Source organism: Aspergillus nomiae (assembly GCF_001204775.2).
Source record: "Aspergillus nomiae NRRL 13137 chromosome Unknown contig00110, whole genome shotgun sequence".
NCBI lineage: Eukaryota > Fungi > Ascomycota > Eurotiomycetes > Eurotiales > Aspergillaceae > Aspergillus > Aspergillus nomiae.
This window is the reverse complement of record NW_015378165.1, coordinates 1-15,395: the sequence shown is the minus strand read 5'-3', so window position 1 is coordinate 15,395 and position 15,395 is coordinate 1. Positions and strand designations below refer to the sequence as shown.

Here is a 15,395-nt window from a genome sequence, read left to right as displayed (position 1 = left end):
AGACATGTCAAGAATCTACTAGATAAGATTCAATTATATGAAGAGCAACTTAGTGCTCTTTCGCAAGGTATGTGGGATGCGATGCTCTCGATTCACGGACAAATCATGACTTGGAAGGATAGCAGCTCCCCCTACCACATCAGGTACCGGCATTCGCAATGAATACACAGACGAAGCCGTGCCTTATCAAGAAAGTGACGCGGGGATTAGTCCAGGTAAGCAGGTACGGTGGCTCGTTTGTGATAGAATTTTGGGCTGACTGGATCAGCAACCGACTTGACTTCAGGACCGGCGTTTGAATCCCAAGTCAAGTCACTTCTTGATAGGAACAACCCAACTAACAGCGCAATATTACGGGTCCCCGGTAACAGAAGCTCCACGGAAGCTGTAACGCAATGGACGTCGGCGAGACCACTGGTCAGCGATGATGCCGTGCCGACTATCCCATCTTTAGAGGAGTCACAGCATCTACTCGATCGCTTTCTCTTCTACCTTGGCGTTAGCCAGCACTTTGTCGACCCTCGTACCTTTTCTGACAGCATGGTGCTGCTCTTCCATGACGAACAAACACAAGAACGCCAGATGCACTCAATCTGGTTCACCGAGTATCTGCTCGTCATGGCGATGGCCAAGCTGATGGATGTAGAAGACCCTTCCTCCCAGCCCCCAGGCGCGAGTCTCTTTGCAGAAGCGATGAGACGGCTGCCTCCGTTGCATCAACTGGGCGAGGAAGGGGCGATTGCTGTTGAGATCCTAACACTCATCGCCACCTATCTCCAGTGGTGCGACCGGAAGCACGATGCGTATCTTTATGTATGGAGAATTGGCGAATTGAAGCCAGGCACAATGACTGACTAAGATACAGATCGGCCTCGCTTTACGACTAGCTATAGCCTTGGGCTGTGATAAACCAGCGCGTGAACAACGCTGTCTGCCTTCAGAGACAGCTCATCGTGTGAGGCTTTGGTGGACAGTGTACATGCTGGACCGGTAGGTCTTTAGCTATGTATGCAAGACTAGTAATAACCTGATGGCGTAGACGACTTTCTTCCGGCCTCGGATTGGCCGCTGGCTCAGATGAGCGACAGTTGCGCGCTGAGCTGCCTCGACAAGCCATCGGGTTTCAGTCCCCCATTGCTTTGGCTATCAATGTTCGCATCGCGCGTGTCACGGACGAGATCATGTCGTGTATGTGTTATCCCTGATGGACAAGCGATACGTTCCGCGTCTAATGCAATATTAGCTCTATATGGCAATACGTCCATTACTCAAATGGAGCTTGTCCACAAAATCCAGAAGATCCTTCAGGATCTTTATGAAACAGGCCGTTCCTTTCCCCCTGCTCTTGTTCTCGACTTTAATCGTCCTCTGCAGACAGTAACACGGACAGGTGCATCGCTCTATCTGATGTTGTTCCAGGTCAGTCGACCCCAGATAGATACTGTATGCCTCTGCCTAACCAGAAGCTCGATAGGCCATTATACTTTGTACTCGGCCAGTTCTTCTGCAACGTGTTCGTCGAGAGGTTCAGATACAAAATAGCCAACAGGTGCTGCAGCCTCTGCCAGCAGCGCTAGGCCGCCTGTGTGAGACGTGTAATGAGGCCGCTACGAAAAGTCTAGCCATTCTTCACGCACTCAAGCGCCAGCAGACCATACGTATGTAACACCCCATTTCTATCCCAGGCTGTTCCGCTGACCATCGGTGTAGCCCGATATGGCTTTTTCGATCTGGATGCTACGTTCTCCGGCGCCTTTGTCCTAGTCATGATGGGCCTCATAGATAAGACTCTGGACCAGCCTCCCCAAGCCTTAGACCAAGCATTCGATGTCCTTCGGTTCCTGTCTCGAGCTGGTAACCTAGCCGCCGAGCGCCGTTTACAAGACATTACCCATTCTTGTTTGCACGTATGGCCAAACCATATTCTAGGAGGAGATAAACAGCAAGGCGAACAAATGGACAAAAGCTCACCGAGTGCAATCAATTTATCTTCGCTCGGCCCCAGAGTAGATGCAACGGGCCCTCACACATCGGCTTCGGCCATCCCTCCACAGCCACCACCTCAATATACGGCCGTGGCCACCGAAGGCTGGGAACAGGACCGGGATGAAAGCCGGCTTCTGGAGACGTGGATGCACCCGGATACCGTGAATGCGACGTTTGACATGCAGGTGGACTGGGATTTGGATCTGGACCTTGCGGTGGAGGCCGAGGGGATTTACTCCAGTTTCTTTGACCCGTCGCTGCCGCTGACCGGTGTGGATCACTCGGATTGGTTGGAGATTGAAAAGATCTTTAACGGACAGAATGATCCGTAGGCTTCGTTGGTTTGGTCTGTCGTGGCAACTGTGTAGGTGGCGATTGTTTGTTCGTGTGATGCGGCGCTGGCTTGTGTGTTTGGTTGAGAAGTTTAGATCTTGGTGCAGAAATAGAATATGTAAAGTGCTTCTAGCGTTGCAAGAATAATTGACACCATACGTTCGAATCAAGCGTCAAGGGGACCTTAAACGGGATGCTGGTCCTTGAGCTTGTCGATGGCATCTTGGAGCTTTGCGCGTTCCACTGAGCTTTTGGTGTATGGATGCTGGGGTTTTCTCATTAACTGTGAGAAACAACGGAGATTGATCGTACATTTGGCTCGTTGCGAATTGGAGTCTCAAAACGATGCCTGCCTCCTAGATGACGGCGTCCTCCGCCATTGAACAGCCAAGATAGACGTAAGGAGGAGCGTTTTCCCAAGGCGAGTGACACGGCGTAAGTTAGAGATGCCACAATGCAACCCTTCCTTAGTTACTCCTTTAGTACCACATTGCGTCTCTGGTTCGGTATTTGAAGACCGACAATGTACATTGCTTTCGGACTGCAACACCGAAGTATCCACACTTCGGTCTAGAATCCGACTTGTGGGTTATAGACAGCAGGGCTATGAGCACCTAGTAGTATATGTATGCTCTTTTGGTCAGATCATAGTAATCATTGTCGCATCATGGCTTCGGAACTGAAAGCGAACGAGCCCAATGTGGCTGGTTGGAGGGAGACCGTTACGGATCTCACCGCGCGGGAGCAGCTGGTGGTGCCGCCCAGGTCTTGATCGGTAAGAACCATTTACAATGCGAAAGATAGATAGAGCTCACGGGACTTAAGCCAGCCATTTGGTACGTGGCTTATAGTGCGGACATACATCTGGTGAATGTTAGGCTAAATGGAGTCGACCAGATCTTGTCAAAGTCCGACTCCAAACCCAGAACGGAGGCAATGCTTTCTCGACCGCTCGCAATATCTGGGGCCAAAGAAGGGCCTTTGGCATGTTACACAGTAGGGGATTGTTGTAAGATAGTTGGAATAGACTACTCACCTGACAGGGCACTCTTATGCCGCTGTTAGGCGTTGGGGCTTGCGTAGGCCATCTATCCACCCAACGAACCCACTTTTAGCTGGAACATCTCCAGGTCAGCATTCAATTCGGAGCCTTCCATGGTCTCTGACAAGCCATTGAGTCCTACAATAAAGACAGTCGCCCCGGACATGACGTAACCCTATCCATACCGCAATACTACCTCGCCGGTGCAGGAGCTGGAGTAGCCACCAGCATCATCTCGGGTCCAGTAGAACACATCCATATCCGTCTGCAGACCCAACCACACGGCGCAACCAGGATATACAACGGCCCTTGGGGCTGCGCTCTCAAGCTCCTCCGCACCGCCGGCACCCGCGGTATCTATCGAGGACAGGCGGCGACTCTCCTCCGAGAAATCCACGGCTACGGAGTATGGTTTGCAGCGTACGAGGGCTTCGTGGGCATCGCCATGGGCCGCCAACAGAAGAAACGAGAAGAACTCCCCAGATGCCAGATAGCAATCCGTGGAGGGCTTGCGGGGGAGGCGCTCTGGCTCCTGAGTCACCTATTGGACGTGATCAAGAGCAAGATGCAAAGCGATGGATTTGGGGCCGAGGAGAAATACCGCACCTTGAGAGTCGCTTTTCGGCATACTTGGGCCACAGGGGGCTTGGTTTACGGTCTCGGACCGGCTCTTCTTCGGGCTATGCCTGTGAGCGCGGGCACGTTTGCTACGTAAGTTCTTACCTTTTTTCCAGGGTGGATAATGCCGAAGTGACTCCGAGAATGGGCTAACAGGGGGATATGATAGGGTAGAGGTGGTGCGGAAGTTTCTGGGTTAGGTAGAAATGATAGTAGTCTATGCAATAATATAACCGCTATATGCAAGTCCACCAAGTTTCTTCTCGTATTGGTCGGTTAAGTCTGTATATGGCTCGGTTGTTATCCCGAATTGAACTTGTATTAGCCGCGTCTCGTCGGCTGTGGGGTTCAGGACCCTTGAAGGCCAATACGAGAGTTCGGGTAGTTCGATGTCGGCGCCATCGGCTTCGTTATACGGACGGAAAATTTATATGAAAGTCCCGCCGAGCCGGTGGGGATTTATTAGGGCGGCCGCATTGTGGAGGTGAGTGGAAATTACACCGCGCGGGACCCCCGGATAAACACAACCCCAGGGCTTAGCATTCTCTAGATATTCTCCACGCTCAACGACTATCTTTCGAGTGTCTATAACCTGTTCTAAGTATCTTCGCTGCGATGGCCCTTGTAGAAACAATGTCTGTATACTAGACTAGCTTGGAAGAATTCTGTATCTTATGTCTCAACTGCACCGTACCCTAATATCGCCAAGGATACAGGTCTAATGTACACTGCACTGGTACAATCTAGAGACCCCAAACTCACAATGTTCTTTACTCCATCCAGGAATTGCTCCTAGTGTGGGGTAAAGGGACGATGGAATTTGACCGGCTACTTGGCGCCCTCCATGCTACTATTTATTAGGGCCAGGGTCCCGCCCAAGCCATGAGACCAAGTTTCGACCACAGGGATTTGCCTGGCAGACTCACACGATGCTCATCTCCAAGACCGTGCTCAGCGGGCTTGCCCTGGGAGCGTCCTTCGTGGGCGTTTCTGGTCAGCAGAACTCCACCCGTTGGCCGTTGCACGACAACGGTTTGACAGACCTTGTAGAATGGTGGGTTCAGTCAATTGGTGGGATTCAATGCTGCTAGCTCTGACACCATGGCTATACAGGGATCACTATAGTTTTCTGATTAATGGTCAAAGACACTTCGTTTTCTCTGGAGAGGTTTGTTCGCCCAATCTCTTATGTTCTGGGTGTTTCAATGCGTTAACGTTGTATAGTTCCATTACTGGCGTATTCCTGTGTAAGACAAGAGTCTCACAACGGCAGAGCTCGAGCTAATGTAGTACCAGGCCTGAGTTATGGAGAGATCTGCTCGAGAAGATCAAGGCCGCTGGGTAGGTGGTCTCCGATTCTTGGAGCCTTTTCTGGACACGCTAATGGCGAGTTCGATAGTTTCACTGCCTTTTCTATCTACAATCACTGGGGGTATCATAGCCCCAAGGCCGGCGTCTCGACTTCGAGAACGGAGCTCACAACTTCACCGCGATCATGACTCTAGCCAAAGAGATAGGTCTCTACATGATCATCCGGCCGGGTCCGTACGTCAATGCGGAAGCCAATGCTGGCGGTCTCCCTCTGTGGACAACTACTGGTGCCTACGGGAAGCTACGCGATAACGACCCTCGGTACTTGGAGGCTTTGACCCCGTACTGGGCTAACATTTCCAAGATCATCGCCCCTCATCTCATCACTAATGGCGGCAATGTCATCCTGTATCAGATCGAAAATGAGTACGCCGAACAGTGGCTTGACGAGGAGACTCAGGAGCCCAACGTCTCTGGCCAGGAATACATGCAGTATTTGGAGGACGTTGCTCGGGAAAACGGCATCGATGCTCCTCTGATCCATAATCTTCCGAATATGGTAGGGTGATACGCTAGCTTGCTAGAGATACAGGAAATCTGGCTGACACATGCCAGAACGGTCACTCATGGTCCAAGGACCTCTCCAACGCTACCGGGAATGTCGATGTCATTGGCGTGGACAGCTATCCTACTTGCTGGACCTGCAATGTCAGTGAGTGCGCCTCAACCAACGGAGAGTATATCCCATATGTAAGTAACACCTACCGCTCTGTCTTCCTCTGGGGGTTATGCTAATCTATCCCAGAAAACCTTGATCTACTACGAGTAAGTGTGATACATGGATTGCATGAGTGAACACTGACTTACCCTAAATCAGCTACTTCAAGAAACTGTCACCGTGAGTTTTCCCTATCTGAAACTACTTACACCCTCTAACTCCGTCACAGCACCCAGCCAAGCTTCATGCCCGAGTTCCAAGGCGGCTCCTACAACCCATGGGGTGGACCTCAAGGAGGCTGCCCGGATGACCTTGGCCCGGACTTCGCGAACCTCTTCTACCGAAACCTGATCTACCAGAGAGTCAGTGCTATCTCGCTGTACATGATGTACGGCGGTACAAACTGGGGCTGGCACGCCTCAACCGATGTCGGTAAGTTACCCCTAAGTACAATATATGCCATAGATGCTGATGAGCGCAGCGACGAGCTACGACTACTCTTCTCCGATTTCAGAGAACCGGAAACTTATCGAAAAATACTATGAGACGAAAGTACTTACTCAATTCACGAAAAGTATGCCTCTTTGTCCGATATGTGGAACTTCGCCAAGCTAACCTTCCGGACACAGTGGCCCAGGATCTGACTAAAGTCGATCGTCTCGGCAACGTTAGTAGAGGATAACAAAAGCGAGTATGGAGAGACGCTAACTGGGGTCAATAGAGCACGAGATACTCGAGTAACCCAGCTGTTTCGGTTTCTGAGCTACGGAACCCTGACACTGGCGCGGCTTTCTACGTAACCCAGCACGAGTACACCCCATCCGGAACGGTCGAGAAGTTCACAGTTAAGGTTAACACATCTGAGGGTGCTCGTATGTTGCCTCCTGCGTCTGAAAGTCCCATATTACTATGATCACCTGCTGACTCCTTGGAAAGTCACTATTCCTCAATACGGCTCCCAGGTCACTCTCAACGGCCACCAATCCAAGATCCTCGTCACGGACTTCAGGTTCGGCTCGAAGACGCTCCTTTACTCCACGGCAGAAGTTCTTACCTATGCTCTCATCGATGGTAAAGAAGTGCTGGCTCTCTGGGTCCCTACTGGTGAATCGGGAGAATTCAGCGTCAAGGGAGTGAACTCGGCCAAGTTCACCGACAAGGGACGCACTGCAAACATCGAGATTCACCCCGGGGCAAACAATGTGACAGTCTCTTTCATGCAGAGAGCAGGTATGAGCGTGGTTGAGCTTGGCGATGGAACTCGCATTGTTCTTCTCGACCGGTCTGCTGCCCATGTATTCTGGTCTCCTCCGCTCAGCAATGACCCTGCCGAGGCCGGCAACAACACTGGTAAGTCCACATCGATGGCGGTATACAAAACTTTGGTGGGCTCGCTGACACTTCTCAGTCCTCGTCCATGGTCCCTACTTGGTTCGCTCGGCTAGACTGGAAGGCTGTGACTTGGAACTCGCTGGAGATATTCAGAATGCTACAAAGGTCAGCATCTTTGCGCCCAAGTCAGTATGCTCCGTCAATTGGAATGGCAAGAAGACCCACTTCAAGCCGACGAAGAGTGGTGTTATCACCACAACCCTGGGAGGCGGAGCGAAGTTCGAACTTCCCCAGATCTCCGGCTGGAAGTATGCGGACAGTCTCCCTGAAATCGCAAAGGACTATTCCGCCACAAGCAAAGCTTGGGTTGGTATGTTACTCCCTCATCCTAGGCCAACAGTACCCACCAGTTAACAAAAGACCAGTGGCTACAAAGACGAATTCGTCGAATCCTGCTCCCCCGGCACCGAACAACCCCGTCCTCTACGTGGACGAGAATGGCATCCACGTCGGCAACCACATCTACCGCGCCACGTTCCCCAGCACCAACGAGCCACCAACCGACGTCTACCTCAACATCACCGGAGGCCGCGCATTTGGCTACTCAGTCTGGCTGAACTCCGAATTCATCGGCTCCTGGCTCGGCGCCGCGACAGCTGAGCAGAACGACCAGACATTCTCGTTCTCCAACGCAACCCTCAGCACCGACGGCGACAACACGCTAGTCGTCGTCATGGACAACTCCGCCCACGACCTACGCGAAGGAGCCATCAACCCCCGGGGTATTACAAACGCCACGCTGGTCGGACCCGGAAGCTACTCCTTCAGCGAATGGAAACTGGCCGGCAACGCCGGCTTCGAAGACCACCTGGATCCGGTGCGCGCCCCGCTCAACGAGGGCAGTCTGTACGCCGAGCGAGTCGGCATGCATCTCCCGGGCTATGAGTTCGACGAGGCCGAGGAGCTGCCTTCTAACAGCACCAGCCTCACCGTCCCGGGCGCAGGTATCCGCGTCTTCCGCACCGTTGTTCCCCTCTCCGTGCCCTCGGGACTGGACGTCTCGATCTCGTTCCGTCTGACGGCACCCTCAAACGTGACCTTCGCCTCTGCCGATGGATATACCAACCAGCTGCGCGCTCTGCTCTTCGTCAACGGATACCAGTATGGTCGTTTCAACCCGTACATCGGCCACCAGATTGACTTCCCTGTCCCTCCCGGTGTCCTGGATTACAACGGGGATAACACCATTGCGGTGACGGTGTGGAGTCAGAGTGTGGATGGTGCCGAGATGAAGATCGATTGGAATGTGGACTATGTCCATGAGACCAGCTTTGACATGAACTTTGACGGAGCGTACCTGAGACCTGGGTGGATCGAGGAGAGACGCGAATATGCTTGAGATATGACGGAAACTGATTTCTGCTTTCCTCGTCCGCTTACCGCAAATCGACTCTTCCGACTTTGAGGTCTACCATGTATCTCCTTTTTAAATTAAACCCATTTGTGAGATAAGATGTTAGTATGAGAACCAGGGTGGAATCTTAGTAATTATTAAATTATAGTCATCTTCCTTTTGGTCCTGTGGTCAAATTGCTTTGAAGCTTACTCCACAGATAATTGATAAACTGATCTGAAATATAGACTGAAATATTCTGGGTACTCGAGCTGGAAACATGTCAAAACCTTGATCTGGGGGACCTTCCCTCTGTTAACTTCATATGCTGATTGACGGTCTTTATGCAGCTTGGCCTTGGCGGATTTTGGTGGCTCTAGAATTGATAACATTTCAGCGGTGGTATCATATTCGACTCGATATGCGAGACCGTGCTCCGAAGACTTTTGTCTCTACTGAGATGGACGACCTATTTGCTCTTGGAACGATTATCTATGAAATCAGCGTTGGACATCTGTTGTATGCTGATAGATCTAGCAGAGAAATCCGGAAGTTATTGCATCAGCATGAATTTCCAGATCTAGACACTGTGACTCCGAACTTGCAGGTAGTAATCAGAAAATGTTGGTCAAATGGATACCAGACTGCCGAAGAAGTTATCCGTGATTTATAGGCTACGCGTTCTCCCTCATACCCACATCTATTTTGCTTTACTGGACTTTTGGGATAGTGTACGTGCTGCCCTTTTCCCAGTTTCAACACATGAAGTGTTCATACGGCAGCAAGTAGTAGCAATGCGTCGAGTTGCTCAACACATTAAATAATACCCAAATCAGGGCAAACAAACTGCACTTATCCATATCACAGTAGCCTCCAAAACGTATCCATTCGCAGCGTGCTATTTGCAACAGATTGAATGGAATCTACAAGCAGCTCAACAAGTTAGGGCAAAGACCCGCGTCCCAAAAAGGAAAGTCCAAAATCACGGTAAACTGCCGCTCGTGACCGCCTAACGGAACCATGGTTAGATTGATAGATCAGCGGCGCGCGTCGCGTCTGGGCTGATCATCGCATTTCGGCCCAAAACTACGATATTCCGGCACCAAATGCACCGGGGATAGCGTGAAGCCGCGTGTGGCATTCAAGGATGCCTTCATTAGCGACGGTGCCTCGCCGTCGACAGCGGAGCGAAGAAGAGGAGAGCGACGACTCGACAAGCTCGGCAGGCAACCCCACGCCCGCGTCGAGCAGCAGCAAACGGATGCGTCTGGAAGCCCACGACGAGCAAGACACAGAAGATACTGGTAGCGGAACAAGCGATGAGGAGGACGAGGATAGCGACAATGTCAACGGCACTTCGAAGCTATCCAAGATCGCGAAACGCCGCAGCCCGCAACTGACGCAAAACGGAGACCACAATGGAGCCGCCGCGCAGGATGGATACAAACCCGGCGCGATTGTACGCATCAAGGTCACTGATTTTGTGACATATACGTCTGCGGAGTTCTTTCCCGGCCCGAAACTGAATATGGTGATTGGGCCGAACGGAACGGGGAAGAGTACGCTTGTTTGTGCGATATGTCTGGGTCTGGGATGGGGGCCTGCGGTATGATAGAATACTGTCTTTTGATCTATGCGATTGTTGATGCCTGGTAATGTGGCAAGAGCTGTACTAATATAAGGTCTTGTGTTTTAGCACTTAGGACGTGCTAAGGAACCCGGCGAATTCGTGAAGCACGGTTGCAGAGAGGCTACCATTGAGATTGAGCTCGCGGGAGGACCCCGTTTTCGTCGAAACCCGGTCGTGACTCGGACGATCAAACGCGATGGCAACAAAAGCTCGTTTACTATCAATGGGAAGGCTGCGTCGCGCACCCAGGTGCTGAAGCTTGCGCAGTCGTTCTCCATTCAGATCGACAATTTATGTCAGTTTCTACCGCAAGACAAAGTCAGCGAGTTCGCTGCTCTTACGCCCATAGAACTCCTCAACTCCACACAGAGGGCTGCGGCCGGTGGAGAAATGATTGCATGGCACGATAACCTGAAGGAGTTGAGGGCCCAACAAAAGAAACTACAAGCGGATAATAAAGGCGACAGGGATCTACTGGCTAATCTCGAAGGGCGACAAGAAATGCAAAGGGCGGACGTGGAAAGAATGCGACAAAGAGCTGAGATCAAGAGGAAGATCGAGATGTTGGAGCTGGCCCGGCCCATGGCGAAGTACAGGGCAATGCACGTCGAGTTTAAGGAGTTGAAACGGCGGAAAGAGGGCCTTGCCCTTGAGCTCGAAAACCTCAAGGCTGAGCTAGAACCTGCTTTGAGGGCAGTCAATGCGAAACAGCGGTATTGTCTACAAGTCGACGAAGTCGTCAGTTACAAAAAGGCGCGTGTTGAGGAAGCAGAACGTACGGCTTCAGAATTAGGGAAGAAAATCGAGCAATATGAAGAGAGAATGAAAGATCTAGATCGCGAAATAGAGTCGGAAAAAAGGAGCAATGCCCATTCGAAACAGGAAGGGACGAAAATTCAGCAGACCATTAACAAACTCAATCGCCAATTGGCTGAAGAGGCCATTGAGTTCGATGCGGATTGGTATAATGAGAAAATTGTAAGTAGCCTGGAGACCGTTGCAGACAACCATGCTCATCTATACAACAGAGAGAGAAGCGGCGACAGATGCGGGAAACTGAGGAGAAAGCAAACGAAATCAAAGATAGACGAAGGCCACTTTTCGAAGCCTTAAAGGAGAAAACCGACAAAGTCAAGGAGTCGGAACAACATCTGCAGAGACTGGACTCTCAGTCGGGACGACAAGAAGAAAAACTGAAACAGCTATCATACGAAACATACAAGGCTTATCAGTGGATCCAGCAGAATCAGGACAAATTCGAAAAGGAAGTGTTTGGCCCTCCCGTTGTCACCTGCTCTGTAAAGGACGCTAAATACGCTGATGCTCTCGAATCGCTGTTTCAACGGACTGATCTCATGGCATTCACCGTACAGTGTCGCAACGATTTCAGGACGCTGCAAAGGGAACTGAATATCGGGCAAAAGCTGCATGATATCAGTATCAGGACCAGTTCTGTTCCCTTGGAGAGATTCCGTCCTCCCATGTCTGAGGACGAGGTTCGGAGTCTTGGGTTCGATGGTTGGGCGAAAGATCTCATCAATGGACCAGACCCGGTTATCGCCTCACTTTGTAGCGAGAATCGACTGAACCAAACACCTATCGGCCATCGAGATATCACGGACGAAGAGTTTCGCAGAATGGAACAGGGATCGATATCCTCCTGGGTGGCTGGGAAGAAAAGCTACACCATCTCGCGACGAAAAGAATATGGTCCCAATGCGACTTCCACCCGTGTGAGGCAAGTGAGGCCAGCAAGGGTGTGGACATCTCAACCCATGGATGCATCCGCGAAGCAGGATCTGGTTCAAAATATTCAAGCTCTCAAGGAGGAAGTGCGCGAGTTACAAGAAAAGATAGACATGGAGAGGGCAAATCTAGTCCAGCTTGGTCATGATCATGATGAATGTGAACGGGAACGGGTATGTTCTGCATTTGTTTGCGATTTGGTGATAGATCTACTGACTTTCTATACAGCTTGAACTTGAGAGGGAGAAGTCCGAAAAACAGACGGCTCTTACAAACTACCGAGCTATTCCCGAAAGAATTCGTACGTTTCTTCGTGCCTCTACTTGTTTAACCATTCTGACATTCTATATTAGGCCAGCAGGAACTCCGGATGAGAGACATCCAAAGGATTTTCCAAGAAGTAAAAGCCAGGGTTCTTGATATTCGCAGTCGACAGGACCAGATATCCATTGAGAAAGCCGAAGCGACACTTGAATACGCTGTATGTATTATCTTATTCATTGCCGTTCCGCCTCAGTGCTAACCCTAGACAGAACGCGGTCGACCATCTTCGAGTACTGCACGAGGAACTTATCCAGTTAAAGATCCGCCATATTGAGGCCTTCTCCGACGTAGAAATTTTGAAGGATCGCAATACAGAACACAGAGACAGATTGGAAGCTAAAAATGACGAGCTGAAAGAGGCAGTGCAGGAAGTGAAAACCATGTCGGCAGCCGTCAAAGAAATGATGAAGCAGGCAAACAAAGTTGTATCACTGTCGGCGCGTCAGCCCGACTTGGCTGCCTTGCTCGCCACTTTGGTCGATCATACTGTTGACCAACTCGAAGCAGATATCGATTCGGAGAAGGCTCGCCTGGAGCTCACGCATGGTGGGAGCAGCAACATTATTAAAGAATTCGAAGAACGAGAAAAACAGATACAAAAGCTGCGTGGCAAGCTCTCTGAATTTGAGACTCAACTCGCGGAGTTTGACCACGCCATCAACGAAATCCGCGGGAAGTGGGAACCCAAGCTCGATGAGATAATAAAGAGCATAAGTGACGCTTTCTCCGATTCGTTTGCCCGCATTGGCTGTGCCGGCCAGGTCACATTAGACAAAGCAGAGGATGAAGCAGGCGCCGACGGTGAGCCTGGAGGCAGCGACTTTGATCAGTGGTCCATCCAAATCCACGTCAAGTTCCGAGAACACGAGAATCTCTCCCTCCTCGACTCTCACCGCCAATCAGGCGGCGAAAGAGCCGTGAGTACGATCTTCTACCTGATGGCTCTGCAGTCGCTTTCCGCATCTCCGTTCCGCGTCGTAGACGAGATCAACCAGGGTATGGACCCGCGCAATGAACGAATGGTACACGGACGCCTGGTGGATATTGCCTGTGCCCCCTCCGAAAATGGAGGTGGCGGCCAGTACTTCCTCATCACGCCTAAACTGCTCAGCGGATTAGTCTATAAGCCAGGCATGAGGGTCCTCTGTATCTACAGCGGCGAGCATATGCCCAAAGACTACGAGCAGCTTGATTTCGGGCAAGCCGTTCAAAGAATGAGGGCTATACGGGATCGAAGGGCCGAGGATACTACGCAGAGGAGTAACGGCCATGTTGACGTCTTCGGTTGATTTACCTTTCTGGCTTGGAGTAACGGTCTTTTATGATACCTCTTTTCGTTTATGATTCCGAACGCCATACTACATTTGTCATGTGTGTGCGTACTTGGCTGAAGCTTATACCAATGCCTGATACTATTTGTCTCAACTTCACACTGTACATATTGAGTTATACTCAAACCAAACATCAGCCACCACGATCTACAGATATAACTACCCAAGACATTATCGATCAGCGTTCTAAAATCCACCCGCCCCACGCACAAAACCGTACATCGCACTTTAACCTCTTTCAACGCAAACCTTAACCATCCCAAACCCACCATCCAACTTCATCCCTGATTTCCGTGGCCCCGTGCAGTGTCACATCGTCTGCTAAGTGGAAGAGGGCAGTCATAGGCGAAAATCGGGGCCCGAGAGCCTGGTAGCGCATCATTACTGCTCTGGGCCCGGTGAGAACTATAACTTTGTCCTCGGTGGATTTCCCTGGTCGAGATGCGTTGTTTAGGCTAAGGTTAATGGTTTCCATGGTAGAGGTTTCATATCTGACTCGAACATTTTTGAAGGTTTTCAGTGCATGATTATCAAAGGGCCGAATATCATTAACTATTAGGTGTGTCTCGACCGCAAGGGCCCAGTACGAAGTAGATTGGTTGAATGTATGTACATGTATTTCAAGCTCGCGGTCTATTTCGGGTGACTATACGAACGTCACATCAGCTTATAACCTCGGGACGTTTCGGTATACATGTAGAGAAGTTTATCGTGCGGCCGGCATTTCCCCCGGTAAGGAAGTCTCTATGATTACCTAGATATTCCGAACTGTGTGTGAGGGAATATCCATGTTCGGAGGTCACCTTGTATTACGTGCCTTCATATTGTCGGTTACTATATACTGAACACTTATAATCTGGTGGCTGTGGAGAGAATAGAGTGCATCCAGCTCTACAGCTATCATACTCGTCCCCTACACTATTGCATGAGTCAGTTTCATGTAATGGAGGCAACACCATATCTGAGGACATACGTTGGTGGTAGTTGTTGTGTAAATGAGCTTATTTTATGATGAGATCTAAGTCTCTACCTACCCATGATTCTCTCCAGTCGACATCTCACCCTGAACATTGTGTAAGCCATTATTACAACCACATAAGCAGGGATATCCCTGACTGAAACAATGGCAACCCCCTGATACGCAGTGTCTGACCTATCCACTTCCTCTACTATAGTAGGATGCGTACGATCGACAACTAGAACTGGTACATCATCATCATCTCCCACCTAACATCCTCATAGACTTTGTAACCAGCAGGCGAGATTCTCAAAACGCACGAAGTATAGTATGTAGTATACAACACAAGTCCCCGAGAACAGATATCCTGTCACGAAGCCCGATCGATGGCCCCGTGTCCGTGAGTTGAATGCTCATCTCGAGCGCCAGATAACCTGTCCTTGTTGCACAACAGGGCTAAGTCGCTTGTAGCCTGTGTATATTCCCAGTAAGCTAAGAAAGCGACTGATTAAGCTTTTCTGGCAGATTCTGGTAAGCTTGAGGGATAATAAAAATCCCCATGTCAAGGCCCACTGCACGTGTTCTCCCTACTAAAGAGCAGAAGCGCTGTCTGAAGACCGACAGACTCATCACTCTGCAAGAGGTCTCGTATTCCAAGAAAAGAAAAAGAAAA

At 50.5% G+C, this 15,395-nt stretch overlaps 4 protein-coding genes across 4 annotated transcripts; all 4 read left to right on the top strand.

Moving 5' to 3' along the window:
* Nucleotides 1-37: 37 nt before the first annotated feature.
* ANOM_003824 (fungal specific transcription factor domain-containing protein) lies at nucleotides 38-2,318 on the top strand (the record flags this gene model as incomplete). Its single annotated transcript, XM_015549081.1, has 8 exons — nucleotides 38-71; nucleotides 123-215; nucleotides 269-813; nucleotides 866-990; nucleotides 1,040-1,188; nucleotides 1,244-1,419; nucleotides 1,475-1,658; nucleotides 1,711-2,318. 8 exons carry the CDS (start codon nucleotides 38-40, stop codon nucleotides 2,316-2,318), a joined length of 1,914 nt encoding a protein of 637 aa, XP_015407492.1.
* Nucleotides 2,319-2,986: 668 nt separating this feature from the next.
* On the top strand, nucleotides 2,987-4,179 carry ANOM_003823 (carrier protein YMC1; the record flags this gene model as incomplete). The annotated part of the gene is made up of 6 exons (XM_015549080.1): nucleotides 2,987-3,084; nucleotides 3,145-3,155; nucleotides 3,217-3,315; nucleotides 3,363-3,449; nucleotides 3,511-4,072; nucleotides 4,149-4,179. 6 exons carry the CDS (start codon nucleotides 2,987-2,989, stop codon nucleotides 4,177-4,179), a joined length of 888 nt encoding a protein of 295 aa, XP_015407491.1.
* Nucleotides 4,180-4,908: 729 nt separating this feature from the next.
* On the top strand, nucleotides 4,909-8,739 carry ANOM_003822 (glycoside hydrolase family 35 protein; the record flags this gene model as incomplete). Its single annotated transcript, XM_015549079.1, has 14 exons — nucleotides 4,909-5,033; nucleotides 5,093-5,151; nucleotides 5,204-5,226; nucleotides 5,421-5,849; nucleotides 5,906-6,040; nucleotides 6,096-6,115; nucleotides 6,168-6,188; nucleotides 6,238-6,440; nucleotides 6,490-6,582; nucleotides 6,638-6,675; nucleotides 6,730-6,880; nucleotides 6,945-7,358; nucleotides 7,417-7,710; nucleotides 7,766-8,739. The coding sequence occupies 14 exons, from the start codon at nucleotides 4,909-4,911 to the stop codon at nucleotides 8,737-8,739; spliced, it is 2,979 nt and encodes a 992-aa protein (XP_015407490.1).
* Nucleotides 8,740-9,880: 1,141 nt separating this feature from the next.
* On the top strand, nucleotides 9,881-13,722 carry ANOM_003821 (DNA repair ATPase SMC5; the record flags this gene model as incomplete). Its single annotated transcript, XM_015549078.1, has 6 exons — nucleotides 9,881-10,339; nucleotides 10,430-11,341; nucleotides 11,392-12,282; nucleotides 12,338-12,410; nucleotides 12,463-12,590; nucleotides 12,643-13,722. 6 exons carry the CDS (start codon nucleotides 9,881-9,883, stop codon nucleotides 13,720-13,722), a joined length of 3,543 nt encoding a protein of 1,180 aa, XP_015407489.1.
* Between the last annotated feature and the right edge of the window lie 1,673 nt (nucleotides 13,723-15,395).